Genomic DNA, 20,359 nt, shown 5'->3' with positions numbered 1-20,359 from the left:
TTTTCATGGCTTCCATGTTAACTTTGTCGCCACCCTGCTGTGTAATCCACAAAATATACTGGCAAACTTTTATCATGTACCGATATTATTTGAGCGCTTCTTGCTCACCTCCTTTGGTTCCTCTCTGCTACCCATTGGTTTGAAGCCTGAGTCCATTTAGGGTATGTCGCCATGCCACTCTCTAGCCTTCCGCTGCTGCCGCTGCCTCTGCATGCCGTCCCCTATAGTGTCAGGGTCAATTATTGGATGTTTTAGATGCTATCTAGCTTCATTCTGTCACTCTGTCATGGCCATGCTGTTGCCCATAATTTTGGCATAATGGTGCATTTAAGCAGCCTCAGAGGCATCCATGCATGCTGCCCCTGCTGTTTCCTGTCCATTTCCGTGGTGTTTCCATCCTTTTCTGAGGTTCCCAGGTGTTTGGCCAAGCTTCCCTGTGCAGAGCCTTGGTCCCCTTGAAAAATGCTCGAGTCTCCCATTGACTTCAATGGGGCTCGTTACTCGAAACGAGCACTCGAGCATCGGGAAAAGTTCGTCTCGAATAACGAGTACCCGAGCATTTTAGTGCTCGCTCATCTCTACCTCACACTTTAAGTCTCCCCCAGTCTAGATGAATATTTCCAGATGACATTCACTTTAACACTACTATTACACTTGATTTTCTGCAACATGTGAAGATAGAGGGCTGCTTCCTTTTTAGGCTAAGCCGGCAAATTGAGACGTTCAAGGATATAGATTAACATACTTGGCCCACATGAAAGGGAGTCCCCTTAGTAGGCTTGGTAGCAATGCGGGGCCTTGGCAGTTGGCAAGCTTGGGTACATTGTCCTATTGGAAGTTCTTCTCTTGTTGAAACACAATCTGGGCCCTAAAAGGGCCACAAGGTCTCAGTACCATGGTGCCTTTTTGCCAGGGTTCAAAGCTGCTGCGTGTGCGTCTGTCTCCTCGTGCACTTTCCTATGCTCCACACCATCCCCTCCCCAAGTTGCTTAAATCAACATGACCGGAAGTGTGGAGCCTGCAAGAGTTTGGAGGAGAGAAGACCAACACAGGCCTTTCACACAGGCTTCAGCTATACCCAGTAGTATGGTGGACCAGTGGAGGGCATTCCTGTCCCCACACACTAGCTACAGCGAGAACCAGGACCTGAAGCATGCTATAGCCAAATTATAGACCAAGTAGGAACAGGCCAGAAGTGAAGCTTCCTGCCAGTTATCAGAAAGCCAGGGCGCCTTTTTATATTCAACATAAGCTGGCTCACCATGTGCATCACATTTGATCCAAGTTCCCACTGATATCATCTAATCTATCATATGTTCTGTCATATTGCAATTTTCAAGACAACTCTGAATATATATATTTCAGACTGAAAACGGTATAGAACGATACTACTTCCCTATAATTATAAAAAAAAAAAAAAAAAAAAAAAAAAAAAAAAAAAAAAAAACACACACACATACACCTCTTAATACCACATTTAATAAAGGCCATTTTATTACTTCAAATGTTAATGGTAAAAAAATGTCCAGCTCAGCTGTATTTTTTTTTTTAAAAAAAGAACTACAACAAGTACTAAGTTTCTATTTTAACAGATGAACCTTGATGTCGTTGAATGACATAATAGTTGATCAGTGTACAGTACATCTTATGAAGACCCGTAAAGCAAAGAACTACTTTGAAATTTATTGAATACAGAATATACACTTTAAAGCTTAAGCTTCTTTCTTCTTCCTCTGCCATCAGGAGCACCATCCATTTTCCGTTTCTGTGCCTGTAACGAGAAATAATCAAGGTTTAAAAATGTTTTCCAGGAATCAGCATAATTCATATACAAATAGGTCCTTTAAATATAAGCTAATATAAGCCATTATCTCCTCTTAGCAGAAAAATGCTATTGCCATACAGTTATGAAAAATTTAAACGCTACTCAGTCTGTTGATTTTGTCTGCACAGGGCACACACAGGACAGAAGATGGCCGCTGGTCGCAAATCTACATCACATGTCCTGTACATGCCTGGGTAGGTCATGTGATCACCACCATCATTGTCCTGCAACCAACCGACTACAGCCAGCCAGTCTGTTACATCACTGGGAGCAGAGCCTGAGAGGGAGGAGCTTTTACTAAGAACTAAAGGACCATGGGACTTTCCAGTGGCAGCCATCTTGGTGATAACTGCCTACTTTAGAAAGTCCATAATATTATGTGAACCATAAAATAGAAGTATTTAAGCTCCATTTTGTGACTTTCGTTATATTCATTTACTTCGAGCATTAAGGGTTTTTGCATCAGACGGTCAAATTCCTGGAATACCCCTTTAAGACCAAAAAAAATAAAAATTCTATGGGGCATGTCAGTAAAATAAAAGGAATGTTAACACAGACAATTTTAACCCCTTGCTTTACAATTTTACTCAGGTATTTTTGCTGTTTTAGCTCCTATCACTCTCTATGGTGTTCAGTGCAAAATCCAGGGGGGTTGGCGAGGCCTCTAACAGACACATTATGACCCATCTAGTTTCGTGGAGTGACAATGTGGTTACATTATCAGGGTACAGAGTGTATATGCACTTTCATCTGGCTTCTGACATTGTACTAACACACTGACACGGAGATTAGACAGATCAGAGATGCATGAAATGATTACACAGAGGCTGATAGACCATTACACTGTGGGATCTGCTACATCTCATAGATATGTGCCTGCCTCCGCTTCCCCTGGAGCACTTATGTTCTTGTAGTTTGCAGCTTGTCTCTTCTCATAATCTCCTACCAGGAAGTGAATCAGTATCACTTGGATCTAGGGTCAACTGAAATTATGTACAGCAGGATTGACCGAGACAGGTTGGACTTATATCTGTGAAATGCTGCATTTTTGTTAAGTCTATTAGGAGTGTGTTATTTTGATGTGCTGAGTACATATAAGAAACTTGTCTTTGTGGGAATACCCCTTTAATGACCATTTTTAAACAAAAACCTCACCGAAGAAGGTTTTGGTCCACGTTTCTTTTTCTCAGCCTTCTCCTTTTCCTCCAGTTCAAGGTTTTCCCTTTCAATTAAAGTGATCAGCGTATTGCAACGTCTTTGAAGTTCCTAAAAACAAAAAAGTTTAAAACAACTTTACTGCATAAACAATTGACAATCAAAGTAATACAAGCCACCATATGTGGTGTATCAAAGTTTTGCATTTTCCTTATATAAATAACATTAAAGGACACATGTCATCAGGTCTCACAAGGATTCAATCTCAACCTTTATCTAGTTAATTCATATATCATTCTAAAATCACACTTATGTAAATAAGCTGGTCACATGGAGAAAGTGATGTCAACCCCGTTTCCCCTGCTCAAGTCTGTGTGAAGTGTATAGTAAACCATTGCTAGTGCTTTATCTGCTGACATGCCGTATTCTCCTATACATGTGTGAGACAGACATCAGCTACACAAGGTCCTGACATGCTTTCTTCTCCTGTACATATGGTTGCATCTTGCAGCAGTTGTGTTTCATACACACAGGCTACGGGGGGGAAGGGGGGGGGGCCTGACCATCAAAACCAGGAAGCAGAGGAGCTAACACCAGGAGTGTAATATTATACAGCCTGTCAGTCATGTGTGTAGGAGTATCTCATATACACACACACACACACACACACACACACACGTTGCAGGGGGTGTGGCCATAAGAACCAGGAACTACAGAGGAGCCAGCACCAGTAGTGTCTCATTATACAGGCCAACAGTCAAGCACAGTAGGTTGGGGCTGTGACTGACACTCATGAATAAGCTAGACGGTATATGAAAATGACTCATTGGAACCTTCTAAGATCATTGGCATACAGCTTTAGGACTGGATTGTTTACATTTACAGGCATGTAGAGGGACCATATGGGGATAGGGGCAATGCTTTCTAATGACAGATTATGAAAATATATTTAGTTTTGAGAAGTTAATTTGTCTGACTGGCTCTTTAATCTGGTAGTGAAGCTCATTTATAAACAAGTTTTAAACATTCTTCAGGTTTTAGCATACAGGTAATATACTACCAGTAAGCATAGGCTCAATTAAAGTTTACATTTACTAAGCAATCACTCACCATTGCAGTCCTTGACTTCAGGAACCAGTCAAACCTGAACTGAGGGGCGTTCCTAATGCACTGCCGGAGCTCATCGTATACATTTTCTTTATCAAAACCAAGTTTGTGCAACATGCATATAAGAAAGCGATCTTCTTCCTCTGTATAATTTTTCCCTTTGTTGGTGCCATAAGATATCCTTAACTGATGGAAAGGGGCCTTGTATCTACCAATCTATAAAAGAAATGTAATTTTAGATTCATACAAATATTAAAAAAAAAAAAAAAAAAGCAACAGATATCAAATGTCTGGTTACCTTTGTATCTAATGCTTTCTTTATGCTTATCCGCCTTTGTATCCTTGCTTCTCCCCTTTCTATTTGAGCCATGATTTTTTCTATGTCTTGGAGCTCATTACACCGTTCCCAAAATACGGCTAAGAAATGGAAACAAAAGAAATCAGATTATAACAGCCATTACATTCATACCTATTGATCTTTAGAGATGAGTGGACCCGACGATTGTGTTAGGGGTTCAACCGAACAGTCAATCTGGCAAATGATGCCCCCCGGCAAATCATAGCAATGGCTAGTTGCTAGCGGCATCTGTTCGTATGGCCAAACCCGGACGTCAGGTCCACTCATCTCTATTGTGCTTATTCATTCTTACAAGTTCATCTTAGCAAGCTGAAATATAATGTAGTCAGACAGCGTAAAAAGAAAACAGGCGAATCATTGGTTAATTTACACAAAGATATTATATAGCACTGGAAAACAGAAAATATACACATGAAAGCTTATTAAGTGCCTACACAAAGGTTTTAATGATGGGATGATACAAGAAGGGTATTACAGAATATGGGAGTAATAATTACCCGAATACTCCATTACATCATCTGGAGTCTTGCCTTCCACTTCACGGGCAATGTTTTCAATGTCATCCCTTCCCCATTTTTCATTAGCCTTAATAAATTGATTGAAATCCCTCTTGTTCCAGTTGGTAAAACCCTAAAAAAAAAAATTGTAAATAAATATTACCAAAAATGTAGCAACCCAAATATGAAGCTTTTCCAAAAAAAAAAAAAACCTTTGACCAGCTTCACCAACTACATAACTACATGGATCCCTTGCCTTTATTCATTTTACGTCTCTATTATCACTCAAACACTTACGCCCTCTTGTGACAAGACATTCATATCACACGACAGACATTTGTAACCAAAATGCAGAGTTTATCTTCACACAATATATAGTACACGTCACTCAACATTAATCACACCGCGTGCTCAAGTAGGTTATAACACCATCCAGATAACATTGAAAAGACTTGGCACTCCTTCATAGATAAAAAATATACCATAAAAATTTAAGTGAATGAGGAATAGCAATACAAATTAATGCAACGTTTCAGTCTACTAACATCGGAACTTCATCAGGCATGCATTGCAAGGTATAGTAGAGTGTGGTACCATGACTGCTATGTCACACTGGGCAAACGGCCCGGTGGGTATACCCGCAAGAGAATACTCCGCTTGCCCAGTGAGCCGTAGCGGTCATAGTACCGCGCTCCTCACCCTACTATACCTTGCAATCCATGCCTTATGAAGGTCTGATGTTAATAGACCGAGACACTGCATTAATGATTTGGATTGCTATTCCGCATTTACTTAAAATTTTCATAGTATATTTTAAGTATCTAAGAAGGAGTGCCAAGTCTCTTCGATACTATCTTCACACACCTGTGTCAACAACTTTTCCTTCTCCTCCAATTCTTCATCATTAAGTGGTTCCGCTTCATCAATTTTTAACTGCTCCTCCTTTTGCACTTGGCCTGCATTAGGCAAGTCTGGATTACGAGGCACCTATAAAAGCAAAAAAAAAAAAAAAAGTTTAACAGTGTAATAATATTCATCCTGAGAGAACATTATACAAATATAACATTGAGTGTCAATACTTAAGTAGTACCTTATAGCCAATTGTTTTCCTATAATAAAGGATTTCTTTTTCCAGCAGTTCAAACAGTCTTGGAGGGAAGAACTGGAAGTCCTGAACATTGGGCTGCTTTGGTGGCCGTGGAGCCTAGCATATGGAGAAAAAGGGAGAGGAAAGAACTTTTACAATAATGTTTTGCAAAGAGTGAATTAACGGAATGTGAGTTTATTGCTCTTTAATAGTCACAAAAATATTTTATTCATTCACCTTTGGTATTTTTGGCTCACTGACACGAAGGGCCTCCCTAAAATAAGCATCCACAGCATAATTTGCTTTTCTTTCACGCTTAGGTGGCTCAATCCATTCCGTAAAAGCCATCTAGGGGAAAAAAAAAAATTACTTCTACATCCATCAGTCCATATAGATTAGGCTACAAATAAGAACTGGTAATTAAATAAAAGCCACCAATTTAACTCCTAATGTTTAATGGATAGCGGGGTCCAGACACAATTACCTTTTGCTTTTCTCTGTAATCTTCACCTTCAAAGTTATACACACTTGACTCTGTGTCCATAGTAAAGTTTCTCAGTGAACTTTCCCCCAAGTTTGAAAGTTTTTCTTTCATTTCTGCCGTCTAGGTTACGAAAACAAATAAATGTTAAAAATTGTGCAAGTTTATAAAAAAAAAAAAAAAAAAAAACTTAAACAATATAGGATACAATATAACACATACCTTCCTTTCGCCTCTTTCTAAGATGGCATCAATATCTTCATCAGTGATTTCGCTGTCCTTTGAAGCAAACACATGTGTAGCACCATGTCGAATCATCTGAAGCATCTCATCTTTTCCGATCTTATTTAAGTTTTGGTCCACCAACCTTCCTGCATTAGATACACAAGATTAAATGGTCACAGCTGAAAACGCAAATAACCATATTTCATATTTAGCAGTAGGCAAGATGGGGGAAATCCAAGTTCTTTGGTTCAGACAACTTCAGCTACCAGAAATAGATCTGGCTATGGCACTCACCTAGCAATGAGCAAGGAAGGAAATTCTCAGAGCACCCCCCGCCCCCAGGATTGTGAATTTGACAATGTAGCAATGTCCATTTGCAACCTTGCAGGTTTTGTACCGGGTTTATTAAGATGTGAGCGATAGGCAGCAAAGTTGAGAGAAGCCATTATGGTCAAAATGGAGACATGCCATCGTTTTACTTATCTCACTCTGGAAAATGTATTTATATATTCCTTATTCAGCAGTATAACAGTAAGAATTTGTAGAGGAGCTGCCCCATCTTTCGTACATTTTTATAGATAATCAGTGATGTTTTCTATTTACATAGAAAACATTTACAAAGGACATACCTTGTTGAATAACTATTGAATCCAACCGTAGTTTCATCTCGGCTCTTTCCACAATCCGTTCCTCTACGGTGTTGTCTGTTATGAATCTAAACACTCGCACAGTTTTCGTCTGCCCAATTCTATGAGCCCTGTCCTAAAAAAGGATGTTAAATAGTGTGAACAAATAGTCCTGTGAGGACAAGGTTTTTGCTTTCTCTTTTTCTCACTCCTGAAAAGGTCATGTTTTTTCTGTTTAAGAAGCCATCATGGCTTGTTATTGGCTGGGTAAATTTTATTACCTGGGCGCACAATTTGATTCGTTGCAATTTACTGGGAAGCTGGAATTTTTTTTTTTTTTTTTTTTTTTTTTTATGCTTTGGAATTAGCCACCCACCACCAACCAGTTGTGCAATTATCATATGGGTTATGTTTTAAAAGAGGTTACAGTACAATTGATGCAACCTCTTTGTAACTGGAATACTACATTTAGTAAAATTCAATACCTTTAGAAAAATATTAAAGTCTTGTATCACAAAATTTTGAGCTCTTATATTTTCATACTTTGGTGTATGGAGTTGAGCTAGTTAATGTGATGAATGAGCTGTCCTCTTTGATAACATTTTGTCAACTGAACAAGCATTTGATTAATTTTTATTCAAATGTATATGGTTTAAAAAGTGTCAATTTGGACGTTTGCACTTTATTCATTACAACATTCATTGTATGAAAATTATAATAACATCAACCCCTTGCTTCCAATTTACTTTTTTGATTTTCCTCTTTTTTACTGACACCTTCAAAAATCAAAGTACATTGACATTTTTTTCCTCCCATCAATCATTATTTTCTTGTGGGCTATGTTTTTACAGGATTCATGGTGAGCTCCAAATAATACCTTTAGTTCATTCCTTGGTTTTGGCACAAGGATATCAAATTTAAAAGGTTACAACAGTTTAAAAAAAATCTTTTGTATGAAAGAAAAAAAAGCTGGGGGAGGGGGGGGGGGTTGGGGGAACAAAACGGCATTTGCAAAATTTTTAACCCACAATCAATAAATTTAAAATACCATGGCTTGAAGATCCACTTGAGGGTTCCAGTCAGAATCATATATGATGACTACATCAGCTGTAGCAAGGTTGATTCCAAGTCCACCAGCACGTGTGCTCAACATAAAGAGGAATTTCGAACTACCAGGAGCATTATATGCCAATATCGATTCCTGCAAAAATAGTGGGATTAGCATGAAGCTTTGACACAAGTGTAGAACAACTAAACCAGACTGAAACACTAACTTGTCTATCATCATGAGGCGTCTGTCCATCCAAGCGGCAATATTCATAATTTCGCCACATGCAATAATCTTCCAAGATATCCAAGACTCTTGTCATCTGGCTGAATACCAGCACACGAGAACCTATGTAGCATAAATAACAATTTTAAATACTGTAAGTTGAATTTTCAAGCAGGTGTGAATATTAAATTTAACAGGAATTTAAACTCAAAAGCCTGAACTAGGTAAAGGGGTGCTTAGACATGGTTTTAGAAATATTTTACTGTATACTAGAACAATGCTGTAAAATTCATATCATTGACCCATAACATACAATTTTGTGTTGTCAATACAAGACCAGTTACCTTGTTCTTTTAACTTAGGAAGAAGCTTGTGTAGCACAACCATTTTACCACTGTTTGTAACCAAGTGCATATCTGTGGTATATGGTGGGCCCGGTTCTGCACCGTCAAAAAGGTAAGGGTGGTTGCAACACTTTCTCAACTGCATCAAGATGTTTAATAGCCTCATTTTATCAGTCTTCCCCGAGGAATTCAAAATGTCAATGTCCTTCATTAAAATCTTTGTATACCTATAGATGAGAGAAAAAAAAATAAAGTAAATATGGTAGAACTTAAAGGGCTTAAATTTGGGAATGACAATTATGGAGAGAAAGGGTAAATTAGTTATCAGTGACTAAGATTGTCCGATAATATAGATTTTTAGGAATCTTTTTAGACTAGGAGAGTTTAGAAATCAAATGAAACCTACCATCTTAATAGGTAGATCCGGTGGCAGGTTCCTCTAATGTACAGTAGTATAGCCCTTTTCGTTTGTGGCCCAACTTTCATACATTTTAATTCCCCTAATATGCAAATTTTCTAAAGAAGCTACTGGGGCGTGGAGTAGCTGAAGCTGAGGTTACACAGTGCGGCTACTCCACACCCCAGTAGCCCCTTGCGTTTCGCCGACCAATGCATCTTCAGCCCTCTCCGTAGCCAGTAAGCGTTTGCTGCATATTGCAGCAAAAGCTTACGGGTAACACCCGTGATCATTGCTTGCCGTCAATCACTGCCACCAAGATGATGTGTAAAATACCCATATACTGCCATACTGTAGTTTGGCAGTATATGGTTGAATCAGTCAACCTAGGGTTAAAGTACCATAGGGGTGTGAAAAATCGCTAAACATTTAAAAAAAAAAAAAAACTAAAAACTAAAAATACTAACAGTAAAAATCAAACCAGTTAGACATCGCTGCTTCCCCAAATGTCTGATCGAAATATAATAACTGTCATTTAACCCTGTAGCATAAAATAGTGCTCAAAGTCGAAAATTCCACTTTTTTGTCATTTTGAAAAATAAAAATTTCATTAAAAAGTTTTCAAAAGGCTATAGAGTTCCATACACTGTAGTATGAAAAAAGTTATTAGCACCATAAGATGGTTTCGTACAGTTGGTTTAAATTTTTAAAAAATGCAAGAAAACCTATAGAAATTTGGTATCCCCGTGATCAGACCGACTCAAAGAATAAAGTAGACATGTAATTTAAGGTGCTCGGTGAAAGCCATAAATGCAAACTCACAAGATAACGCCGTAAATTAATCGTTTTTACCAAGTTTACTACATGTGGAATTTTCCCGGCTTCACAGTATGAAATCTAAAATACTGTCACTATGAAGTGAAATTTACTACGCAGAAAACAAGCACTCATACAGCTCCTTACATGGAAGAAAAAAAAAAAAAAAAAAAAAGTTACGGATTTTTGAAGATAAGGAATGAAAAATGGATGATAGTGTCGCTAAGGGCTTACAATGACTTACCATTCTCTCTGCATTTTACTGAGACCAACATAAATTTTAATTTCCTTCTTTGGAGGGAGACTTTTTTCCACATCAGCTTTTATACGACGCAAAAGGAACGGCCTTAATACCTACAAATAAGTAGTTCAATGTATTAAAACGTGCACTACAATGGGTGCCTCATTTTATATTTATAAAATAAATGCCAAGTGTACTGATACTTGCCATATGAAGACGTTCCACCAGCTTTTGATCCCCAAGGCAGTTGTTGGTATCAAACCAAGAGTCAAAATCCTAAAGTCGAAAATAGTACACACAAAAATAAGTTAGTCATCCAAGTACACAAAATGTTTAGGCCCCTTTCACACTGAATTGTGGGGGTGTATATCTGGTCCATAAGCGTTCCACTAGATGCCTATGATGCCTGACCATGGTACAGTGCGCACACACACACGTCCTTTAAGATGGTGCAGGAAAAGCACCTTAACAGTTGGGCATGAAAGGGACAATTCAACGTCCTAAAGTGACCCCCTAGTATAGTATAACAAAGAATGCAACCATAAGAGTCTGCTCCCCCAGTCCTTCCTCTTGTCCTCACGACCATCTTTTCATGTGCATGATTTGTACATAGAAATTCTGGTCTTTACATGCTTATGCTGTGGTTAGTCAGCATTGTATCTTTCAAGGTTGCATTATTTTAATATTTTTAAATTAGTTTCCCTTCGGTGTTATTTATTCTTGTGATAAAGTTTTGGATTCTTTATATTGCAAGAACTGGCTAAAATGTATGTTCTTTTTATAGTAGCTTATAATTTGTAAAACATCACTTGCCTCGGAAGAATTAAATACATCTGGAAGCAGAAAATTCAGAAGTGCCCAAAGTTCATGCAAGTTGTTTTGAAGGGGGGTTCCTGTTAGAAGCAGACGATTTGTAGTTTTGAATTCTCTCACAATTTCGGACAGCTGAAATAGAAATAAAATATTTGAATAAATCATGTCATCTCTTTTTTAAATTTAAATTTTTATCCTGCAAATAATTATACAAACCTTAGATTTTTCATTCTTTATTCTGTGAGCTTCATCAATAACCAAGTAACGCCAGTTAAACTTCTTGAAAACAGATTTCTCCTTAATGAGCATTTCGTATGATGTCACACAAACGTCCCATTCCCCAGGTAAAAGGACATCACGAACAAATGCAGCCTAAAAATACAAAGTACGTTATTAACATTTCAGGAAAAGCACAAACCAACACCCACCAAGAAGTGGTAAAACTTACTCTCTGATCTTTGTCACCGATAAGGCAGACCGCACGTAAAGAGGGCACCCATCTTTTAAATTCAGCCATCCAATTGTGCAAAGTGGACTTGGGAACCAATACCATATGTGGTCCAGGAATATTCCTGTAGTGTTTCATATACCCAAGAAGACTGATAGTCTGCAGTGTCTTGCCAAGACCCTAGGAAAGTGCAACATTTAAATATACAATCATGAGCAAAACAAAAAAGAGGCAAATAGTGTTGAAAAAAAGTAGCTATATGTCAAAAAGTTTGTAGAACAATAACTTCAAGCCATCAGGAAAGAATTGCTGCTGCTTATTGCACTGGGGAATAAAGCTTTAACAGATCTACTTATGTTAATGAGTTGGTCACATTTCCTGCACTAGAAACTTGATAGGAGCTGTCAGAGATTCGAGTTATAATTTGCACCGGAGAACAAATGACACCAAGTTTGTTTCTGCTGTCTGCAATCATAGCAAAGACATTTCTGTTTTTCTATTGCTAACCAAAGAGCTGCTGTACAACCATGTACCAGATCAAATGTAAACCAAAATTAAGTTCGCATTTAAAAATGGGTTTTCCCACCAAAAAAAGTAAACATTGGGTTTTTCTAGCCAAAAAGTAAAGAAGTCTTAAGGTACGGCCAAACGCAATGCAACCACCACATGTGGCCTCTCCATGAGTGTATGACATCACTTAACCCCTTCACAACGCTGCCGGCGTCTTAAAAAAAAAAATGGCGGCGCTCAAGCAGCGGATTGCTCCGGGAGCGGCGATCCGTCGCCATGACAGCCTCGGGTCTTCCGATGCTGCTAATTGCACATTGTAATGAACGAGTAGGAAAATCTACATATGCGGCTATACTGTAGTATGGCAGAATATGATCGGAACAATCAGACAACCTAGGGTTAAAGTACCTTAGGGATTTTCAAAAATGGTAAAAAAAAAAAAAACACACCCTAAAAATTCAAATCACCCCCCTCTCCCTAGAACGGATATCAATATTAATAAACAGTAAAAATCATAAGCACATTTGGTATCCCTGCGTCCAAAAATATCCTATCAAAATATAACGGTTTTTCACTGCATTTAACCCTGTAACGGAAAAAAGCGCCCAAAGACGAAAATGGCACTTTTTCGCCATTTTGAAACCTTAAATTAAAAAAAACAAAACTTATTAATTAATAAAAAGTAATCAAAAGGTTGCACAGTCCTAAAAATTATAGCAATGAAAACGCCAAAAGTTGCTAAAAATGTAAAAGTATGAAAACATAAAACCTATAAAAAATTTGGCATCCCGGTAATCCAGAGAATAAGGTAGATGTGTAATTTGTGGCGCTCTATTGTAAAGTTGTAAAATCCAAGCCCACAAGAAAACATTGCATATGCGGTTTTTCACCATTTTCACTGCATTTGGAATTTTTTTCCCGCTTCCAAGTACATGGCATGGAATATTCAATACTGTCACTATGAAGTGCAATTTGTTATGCAGAAAATGAGCCAAATGTAAAAATAAAAAAGTTAGATTTTTGAAGGTGCCGAGTGAAAAATGGAAGTGAAAAAACGAAAAAAGGGCCAGGTCGTTAAGGGGTTATCATTTATTTGCTGAAAGTGGATATGGTTTGTGTAAGGAAAAGTTATACTCCAATATACTTTCTGTATCAATTCCATGGTTTTCTAGATCTCTGCTTGCTGTCCTGCTATAAAAAGCTTCAATGTTTACTTCAAGTAAAAATAAATCTGTCCATGGTGAGGAGATAGACAGGCAGGTGAACAAGCAGTTATCACACAGCTTCTATCACTCTGTGATTATAACTGCTTGTGCACCTGCATGAACATCACATCTCAGAGAGATTTGTATCTACTGGAAGTCAACATAGAAGCTTTCTATGGCAGAACAGCAAGTAGTGATCTAAAAACCGTGAGGAAGTGATACAGAAAGTAGATCTGAAAATTGTATAACTTCCTTACACAAACCATATCAATTGTTTGATGGATGTGGACAACCCCTTTATTTGGGAGGCTCTAACCAACAACAAAATTACAGAACCCTCAAAATAAATCCAAATCACTAATCAAGCACTAAGCGTAATATCCAAAATAAGAGCAGAAGACTATGGTCACATACCATTTCATCAGCCAGTATTCCATTGATACCATTCTCATACAATGATATGAGCCAGTTCAATCCTCTGACTTGATAATCTCTTAATGTACCACCTTTTACATCTGTGAAAAACATAAATTAGATGTCATACTGTGCTACATTAAACATTTATAGCTGTAAACATTAAGGTGGAATTCTTAAATATACAAGTTATAAAAGCAAAATAAAGCTATGAAATAAAGTGGCCAAGTAATTTAATGCTTTGTTATATTTCATCATACTCCAAATGAAAACCCATTTTACTAGGAAACATTAATTTTATCTGAATGAACCTCATGATTGTTGAGTGCTACAAGATATGCTGCTATATAATGGAGCTTATACAACTGACATCTAAAAGATAACTTACAGGATGGGGATTCTTCAAATCTGGTGCAAACATTGGTCGTTTTGGAACTTTCCGTTAATAGCTCTTCATCCTCTTCCTGCTCCGTTCTTCGATGTCGGTTACTGAAACAAATTGTGATCAGGTTTAGAGATATACAAAAATTTCTCATACAAATGTACACTTATTATGAAAACAAACCTTCAGTATATTTCCATATATTTTTTTAAAGCCTGAAGGCAGTTACACATGGGCAAGTTCACATCCTAAGGCCTAGTCCATGTAGCAGCCAGATTTACAGCTCTGCACAGCTACCCTTACTCATGCTGTATATTGGGAGCTTAAGAATTTAAAAAGGCAACTCCATAAAATCTGCATCTTAAAAGGGTTGTGCAAGAGATCTAGCCATCTCACTCTCTGGGAGGGCTTAAATGAAAGTGAACTTATACTTGCCTCTCCTGTTAAGCCACAACACATACCATTACTGCCAGTCTTTGTATTACATAAAGATATTACAGAAAGCAGCACATGACAATGGTCAGAATGGCATTGCCACCACTAAACACCATCAGGGAGAAGCAACAAGTTCTTTTTTATTTAGGCAAGTATTCTGAAACATTTTTATGACCAAGGGAACAGTAGTGTAGCTCCTTCCTCTGCCTGGGATGACAAGCCCTGTGAATCAGTGTTAAATCTAAAGTCTAACAGGAGGGGAGGAGCTGCTGCTCCCTTCTCAGAGGAGGAGGTCATGTGACTGTGCTCCCTGTGCGTGTGTAGCAGAGTTAAAATGTTCAGAACTATGGATGCAGATATCCTACACAAAATAGTGAGGCATACGATCTCCTCTGTTTCCCCATCAGTTCCTCCATCCCAGTCTGATTCTACATAACTTTCTTGTCTTTGTTCCCCTTATGCTGCACCCCTCCCGCACCTTGTACTTGACACCATCAGCTTTGTCCAGATAAGCCATTAACCCTTTGTGCTCTAACACCACGAACTAAAACGCAACTGTTTTACTTATGATTTCTACCACTAATTACATTTTCCACGCTCCTCCATGTGATTGAAGCTTCCGGGCTAGTCACCATATACAATCTATATGTACACTGTAGGAATCTCACTGGACTTGCTGCTAAATTACTTAATGAGAGAACACAAGGTATCATGGGATCTGTGGGCAGAATGGATTGGACTCAACTTCAGGGCAAGTACAGGAAGACAACTATGAAGTACAAGATTAACAACTATGAAGCCCCTCTGGCTCATTTGCATACAATCCTGGTTGTAGATACCCTTTGAAAGAGGGAATCGCATGAGAATTTGGTAAAATCATAACTTTACAGTAACACTTTAAGGTAGAGATTTGTCAGTTTTGCATATTTAATAAGTAGAACATCCTCTTATTTTCATACAGAATGCCAGACTAGGAGCTGAAAAGTTCTAGTTCTATAGTGGTTTTCTGCACATCAGTCACATTATTTACATCATACACTCACCGGCCACTTTATTAGGTACACCTGTCCAACTGCTTATCACTTATAACGTTATCACTTAATTTCTAATCAGCCAATCACGTGGCGGCAACTCAGTGCATTTAGGCATGTAGACATGGTCAAGTCAATCTCCTGCAGTTCCCAGTATGGGGAAGAAAGGTGATTTGAGTGCCTTTGAACGTGGCATGGTTGTTGGTGCCAGAATGGCTGGTCTGAGTATTTCAGAAACTGCTGATCTACTGGGATTTTCACGCACAACCATCTCTAGGGTTTACAGAGAATGGTCCGAAAAAGAAAAACATCCAGTGAGCGGCAGTTCTGTGGGCGGAAATGCCTTGTTGATGCCAGAGGAGAATGGGCAGACTGGTTCGAGCTGATAGAAAGGCAACAGTGACTCAAATCGCCACCCGTTACAACCAAGGTAGGCAGAAGAGCATCTCTGAACGCACAGCACGTTGAACTTTGAGGCAGATGGGCTACAGCAGCAGAAGACCACACCGGGTGCCACTCCTTTCAGCCAAGAACAGGAAACTGAGGCTACAATTTGCACAAGCTCATCGAAATTGGACAGTAGAAGATTGGAAAAACGTTGCCTGGTCTGATGAGTCTCGATTTCTGCTGCGACATTCGGATGGTAGGGTCAGAATTTGGCGTCAACAACATGAAAGCATGGATCCATCCTGCCTTGTATCAACGGTTCAGGCTGGTGGTGGTGGTGTCATGGTGTGGGGAATATTTTCTTGGCACTCTTTGGGCCCCTTGGTACCAATTGAGCATCGTTGCAACGCCATAGCCTACCAGAGTATTGTTGCTGACCATGTCCATCCCTTTATGACCACAATGTACCCAACATCTGATGGCTACCTTTAGCAGGATAATGCGCCATGTCATAAAGCTGGAATCATCTCAGACTGGTATCTTGAACATGACAATGAGTTCACTGTACTCAAATGGCCTCCACAGTCACCAGATCTCAATCCAATAGAGCATCTTTGGGATGTGGTGGAACGGGAGATTCGCAGCATGGATGTGCAGCCGACAAATCTGCGGCAACTGTGTGATGCCATCATGTCAATATGGACCAAAATCTCTGAGGAACGCTTCCAGCACCTTGTTGAATCTATGCCACGAAGAATTGAGGCAGTTCTGAAGGCAAAAGGGGGTCCAACCCGTTACTAGCATGGTGTACCTAATAAAGTGGCCGGTGAGTGTATATTGCAGTACAAAATCGATGTCAATTAGTTCCCTTAAACAAGGAAATACTGAGATTTCCTTATTTAAGTCCTTGTGGGTAGCTGTAAGTGTGCAAATGAGCCAATTACAGCACACAAAAAGTACAACTATAATAATATAACATTAATAAATAGTCAGAACAGATCAAACATACTCGCCGGCAGATATGAGATTTTGCTTCTCATCTTTCTTTAACCTAGGACGTCCAGGCTTCATTTTTAATGGAGAAGTTGGTGTTTTTTGTGCTGCTGGTTGAATAAAGTGTGCAAACAATTCGGTCTGCTTAAGGAGGTACTCAAATCTGTTAGATCGGTCTTCTTTCTGTTTATGCAAACACAAAATCAGAAATGGAAACAAATAAATTAAACAAGCTGGACATGTCTTGTCTATGCCATTAAACATCTCCATCTTTGATGCCCAAAACAGGCGGGGAGTGAAAATAGAGGAGCAGCTTCTCTCAGTGTTCTAACCTATTATCATCCACACCTTCTTTTGGCTTCAAAAACTGCATATGAAAAACTGAACGTGTGGCTGCACCCTTCACCCTTTTGAAAAATTTACCAGATTGGCATGCAGCAAAATTTGACCTATATTACGATTAACAGGTGAGAACACAAAAGAACTCTTAAAGTTCAAACATGAAAAGTACACAGAGGAACTTACCCTCTTTTCTTCATAATCTGGGTCCATTTCATTGCTCTCTTTAGTTTTATTAAGGGAATCATTCTCCTCTTTTCCAGAATCCTGTTCCAGAAGAAAGGGTAATTGTTAATAAAAATTGTTTTTTTTTTTTGTTTTTTTTTTTTACAGCATCAATACATTATCCACTCAGGAAACATTACTCGAGAAAATAAAAAGCCTCGGGTCTTTGGTCTGCCATAGTAACGGATCGCTGCTATCGCCTATGAGCCGCCATGTTTTTGAAGCTGCCAGCGGTGATCGACGAGATGACACCCGCGATCGGTGCTAGGAAAGACTTACCTGCGAAGGAGAGGACTCAGCCTGTGAGCCCCCTCCATGCATCAGCAGCCTACACGTCGGTAAGGGGTCCTCTGTCACAGTCCAGGATTGAGCTGTCACATAGACCGCTCAATCTTGTTCATGGCTCTGTGTGCACGATCGCACACAGCCATGGGGATGGGTAGACCTACTCAGTGCTCCAGCCTGCGGCTGATGTAGAAAGTCATGTGACCTGAACTCCAGTCAGACGACTTTCTATCAGAGCCGCAAGATGGCTTGGCAAGAGAGAAGGGTGGGTTTTGCCAAGTGGTGCGGGCGTGAACTGCGATCTTGCACAGCAAACGGCGGCAGCTCTAGCACCCACACTGCAAAAAACCACCAAGTGTATTTAAACGCATGGTGTTTTTTTTTTTTTGGGGGGGGGGGGGGTAAATAAGCCTCTACAAGCGTCATAGACGTGATCGTGATCTCTGGTTGGAAGAATGTGCCAAGACAATCATTATACAGATAAGAGTGAGAAGGAAGGTATATTCCCGCACTAGCTGTCATATGAATCAGCAGCATCACAGAGGGCGCTCCGGCGCCCACACGCACGGGACGCCCAGGGTGCCAGCGCCCTCCGGCGCCCACACGCACGGGACGCCCAGGGTGCCAGCGCCCTCCGGCGCCCACACGCACGGGACGCCCAGGGTGCCAGCGCCCTCCGGCGCCCACACGCACGGGACGCCCAGGGTGCCAGCGCCCTCCGGCGCCCACACGCACGGGACGCCCAGGGTGCCAGCGCCCTCCGGCGCCCACACGCACGGGACGCCCAGGGTGCCAGCGCCCTCCGGCGCCCACACGCACGGGACGCCCAGGGTGCCAGCGCCCTCCGGCGCCCACACGCACGGGACGCCCAGGGTGCCAGCGCCCTCCGGCGCCCACACGCACGGGACGCCCAGGGTGCCAGCGCCCTCCGGCGCCCACACGCACGGGACGCCCAGGGTGCCAGCGCCCTCCGGCGGTTAAACGCAGGGGGTGTAGAGTGCTTCTCAACACTACTTTATCCTCCATTGTCTTCACTGGAGACATAGTTCTGATGACTCCACGGCCGCCTTACATAAGCGATACCGCTCCTATCCCTATAAGCGCGGGTCCTGTTAGTACCGATCGCCCAGTGTGTTGTGTGACCCGCAAGACATCTGCCCGGTCCATCCATTACCCCCCTCTCACCTCCAGCGCTTCTTCCTCCTTGACCGTGGCTTCATCTGTGCCCGGTTGCACCTTGTTCCCGTCAGCAACCCCCGCCTCTTGCGCCGTCATCTTATCGTCTTCCTCCTTCACCTCGCTGCCCGGGTCTTTCCGCTGCTCTGCGATTTCCTCGGACATGTCTCCCGTTTTCGCGTCTACAACCGACAATAGAGAGGAGGCGGCGCTACCGCTACACGAGGCTGGCGGGAGTCTCCGGAGGGGAAGGCGCGCGCTCCTGTGCTGCTGCCGGCTTTTTCCCCTGCCCCTTCACAATCAGGTTGTTGTAGAGTGGGCGGGACTTCTATAACAGGTCTCGCGATATCTGACACAACTCCCTTCAGTTCAACGGCGTGTTCTCTACCGGTGTCCCAATGTTTAGTGTCAGTAGCGTAGCCTGATCAATTCACTCACACGATGGACGTTAAATTAGCTTACGGGGGGCACGGATTTTTGTATTCAGAACCACACGGAAGGAGAGGGAGGCTCTTTTGTGTTTTATTACAATAAAACTACAATCCCCATCATGCGACGCGTAAGACGGCGGCTTCAGTCTGTGGTTTGATTTGCATTGCATACTGGGGTGTGTAGTTTCACTACGGCTGACGTGCGCGCCCCCTGCTGTGCTCGTAGGACAGGGCGGAAGAGCTGCGCTGGATGAATGAGAGGAGGAGATATGAAGCAGCGCCAATCCTCGCGAGACTACAGCAGATGCCGCTCTTTACAGTTGTTGTATTATGGTCTTGTCTCCCGCGTCTATTGTTCGAGCTGGTTTGGCGCCATATGTTGTGCGGCTAACGTCTCCTATTATGTGACGTCATTTTCTTGCTTAGATGGACGAGCCTTGTGTTTGGAGGCAGCACTACTCTCAGTGGTTGAAGCTACCGTAGTGTAGTGTCATTATATAGAAGGTTTACTGCACTGTTTCCCTGTAAATGAAGCTGAAACACAGGATTTATTGTACAGTTTTATAGGTGGAAGGTTGCATTCATATGAACGTGTAATTTCTCCAGTACTGTCTTTTCATGCTATGTGAGAACGAATATACGTGACGTTTGTTATCATATGCGGTACGGCGTGAACAATGGCAATGTAAATGTTTAGACGTATATGTAACCCATGAAAAAAACGGTACGGTCCAGGTTGCATATGGCCATTTTCATACATTGGTGTGAATGCAGCCTGAGACTGTCTGTCTGAAACGCATGGAAAACGGGATTTTAATACATGTTTGTTTTTTTGGGGGGGAATTAAGGTAGA

At 40.8% G+C, this 20,359-nt stretch overlaps 1 protein-coding gene across 1 annotated transcript; it reads right to left on the bottom strand.

Annotated features, from left to right (window-relative positions):
- Positions 1-1,472: 1,472 nt before the first annotated feature.
- Positions 1,473-19,745, bottom strand: SMARCA5 (SNF2 related chromatin remodeling ATPase 5). Its single transcript, XM_072119789.1, has 24 exons — positions 19,085-19,745; positions 17,576-17,656; positions 17,067-17,233; positions 14,211-14,311; positions 13,823-13,923; positions 11,694-11,873; positions 11,462-11,617; positions 11,246-11,377; positions 10,640-10,708; positions 10,436-10,545; positions 8,979-9,205; positions 8,636-8,757; positions 8,410-8,562; positions 7,365-7,497; positions 6,733-6,881; positions 6,514-6,633; positions 6,267-6,377; positions 6,033-6,146; positions 5,807-5,929; positions 4,943-5,075; positions 4,386-4,504; positions 4,091-4,303; positions 2,981-3,091; positions 1,473-1,771 (listed from the first exon to the last, which is right to left on the bottom strand). The coding sequence occupies exons 1-24, from the start codon at positions 19,238-19,240 to the stop codon at positions 1,706-1,708; spliced, it is 3,147 nt and encodes a 1,048-aa protein (XP_071975890.1). The 5' UTR covers positions 19,241-19,745; the 3' UTR covers positions 1,473-1,705.
- Positions 19,746-20,359: the final 614 nt, after the last annotated feature.

The sequence above is a fragment of the Engystomops pustulosus genome, chromosome 1, assembly GCF_040894005.1.
Source record: "Engystomops pustulosus chromosome 1, aEngPut4.maternal, whole genome shotgun sequence".
NCBI classification, from domain to species: Eukaryota; Metazoa; Chordata; class Amphibia; order Anura; family Leptodactylidae; genus Engystomops; species Engystomops pustulosus.
The sequence above is the reverse complement of the archived record's forward strand: the minus strand, read 5'-3'. Positions and strand labels throughout refer to the sequence as shown.

Bases quoted from the DNA above. Each gene is read 5' to 3' on its own strand.
- SMARCA5 (XM_072119789.1), bottom strand. From the start codon at position 19,240: ATGTCCGAGGAAATCGCAGAGCAGCGGAAAGACCCGGGCAGCGAGGTG. The intron at 11,874-13,822 runs GTATGTGACCAT...GCACTTTCCTAG, and splicing joins GAATACTGGCTGATGAAATG to GGTCTTGGCAAGACACTGCA. The intron at 8,758-8,978 runs GTAACTGGTCTT...TATGCTACATAG, and splicing joins TCCTAAGTTAAAAGAACAAG to GTTCTCGTGTGCTGGTATTC.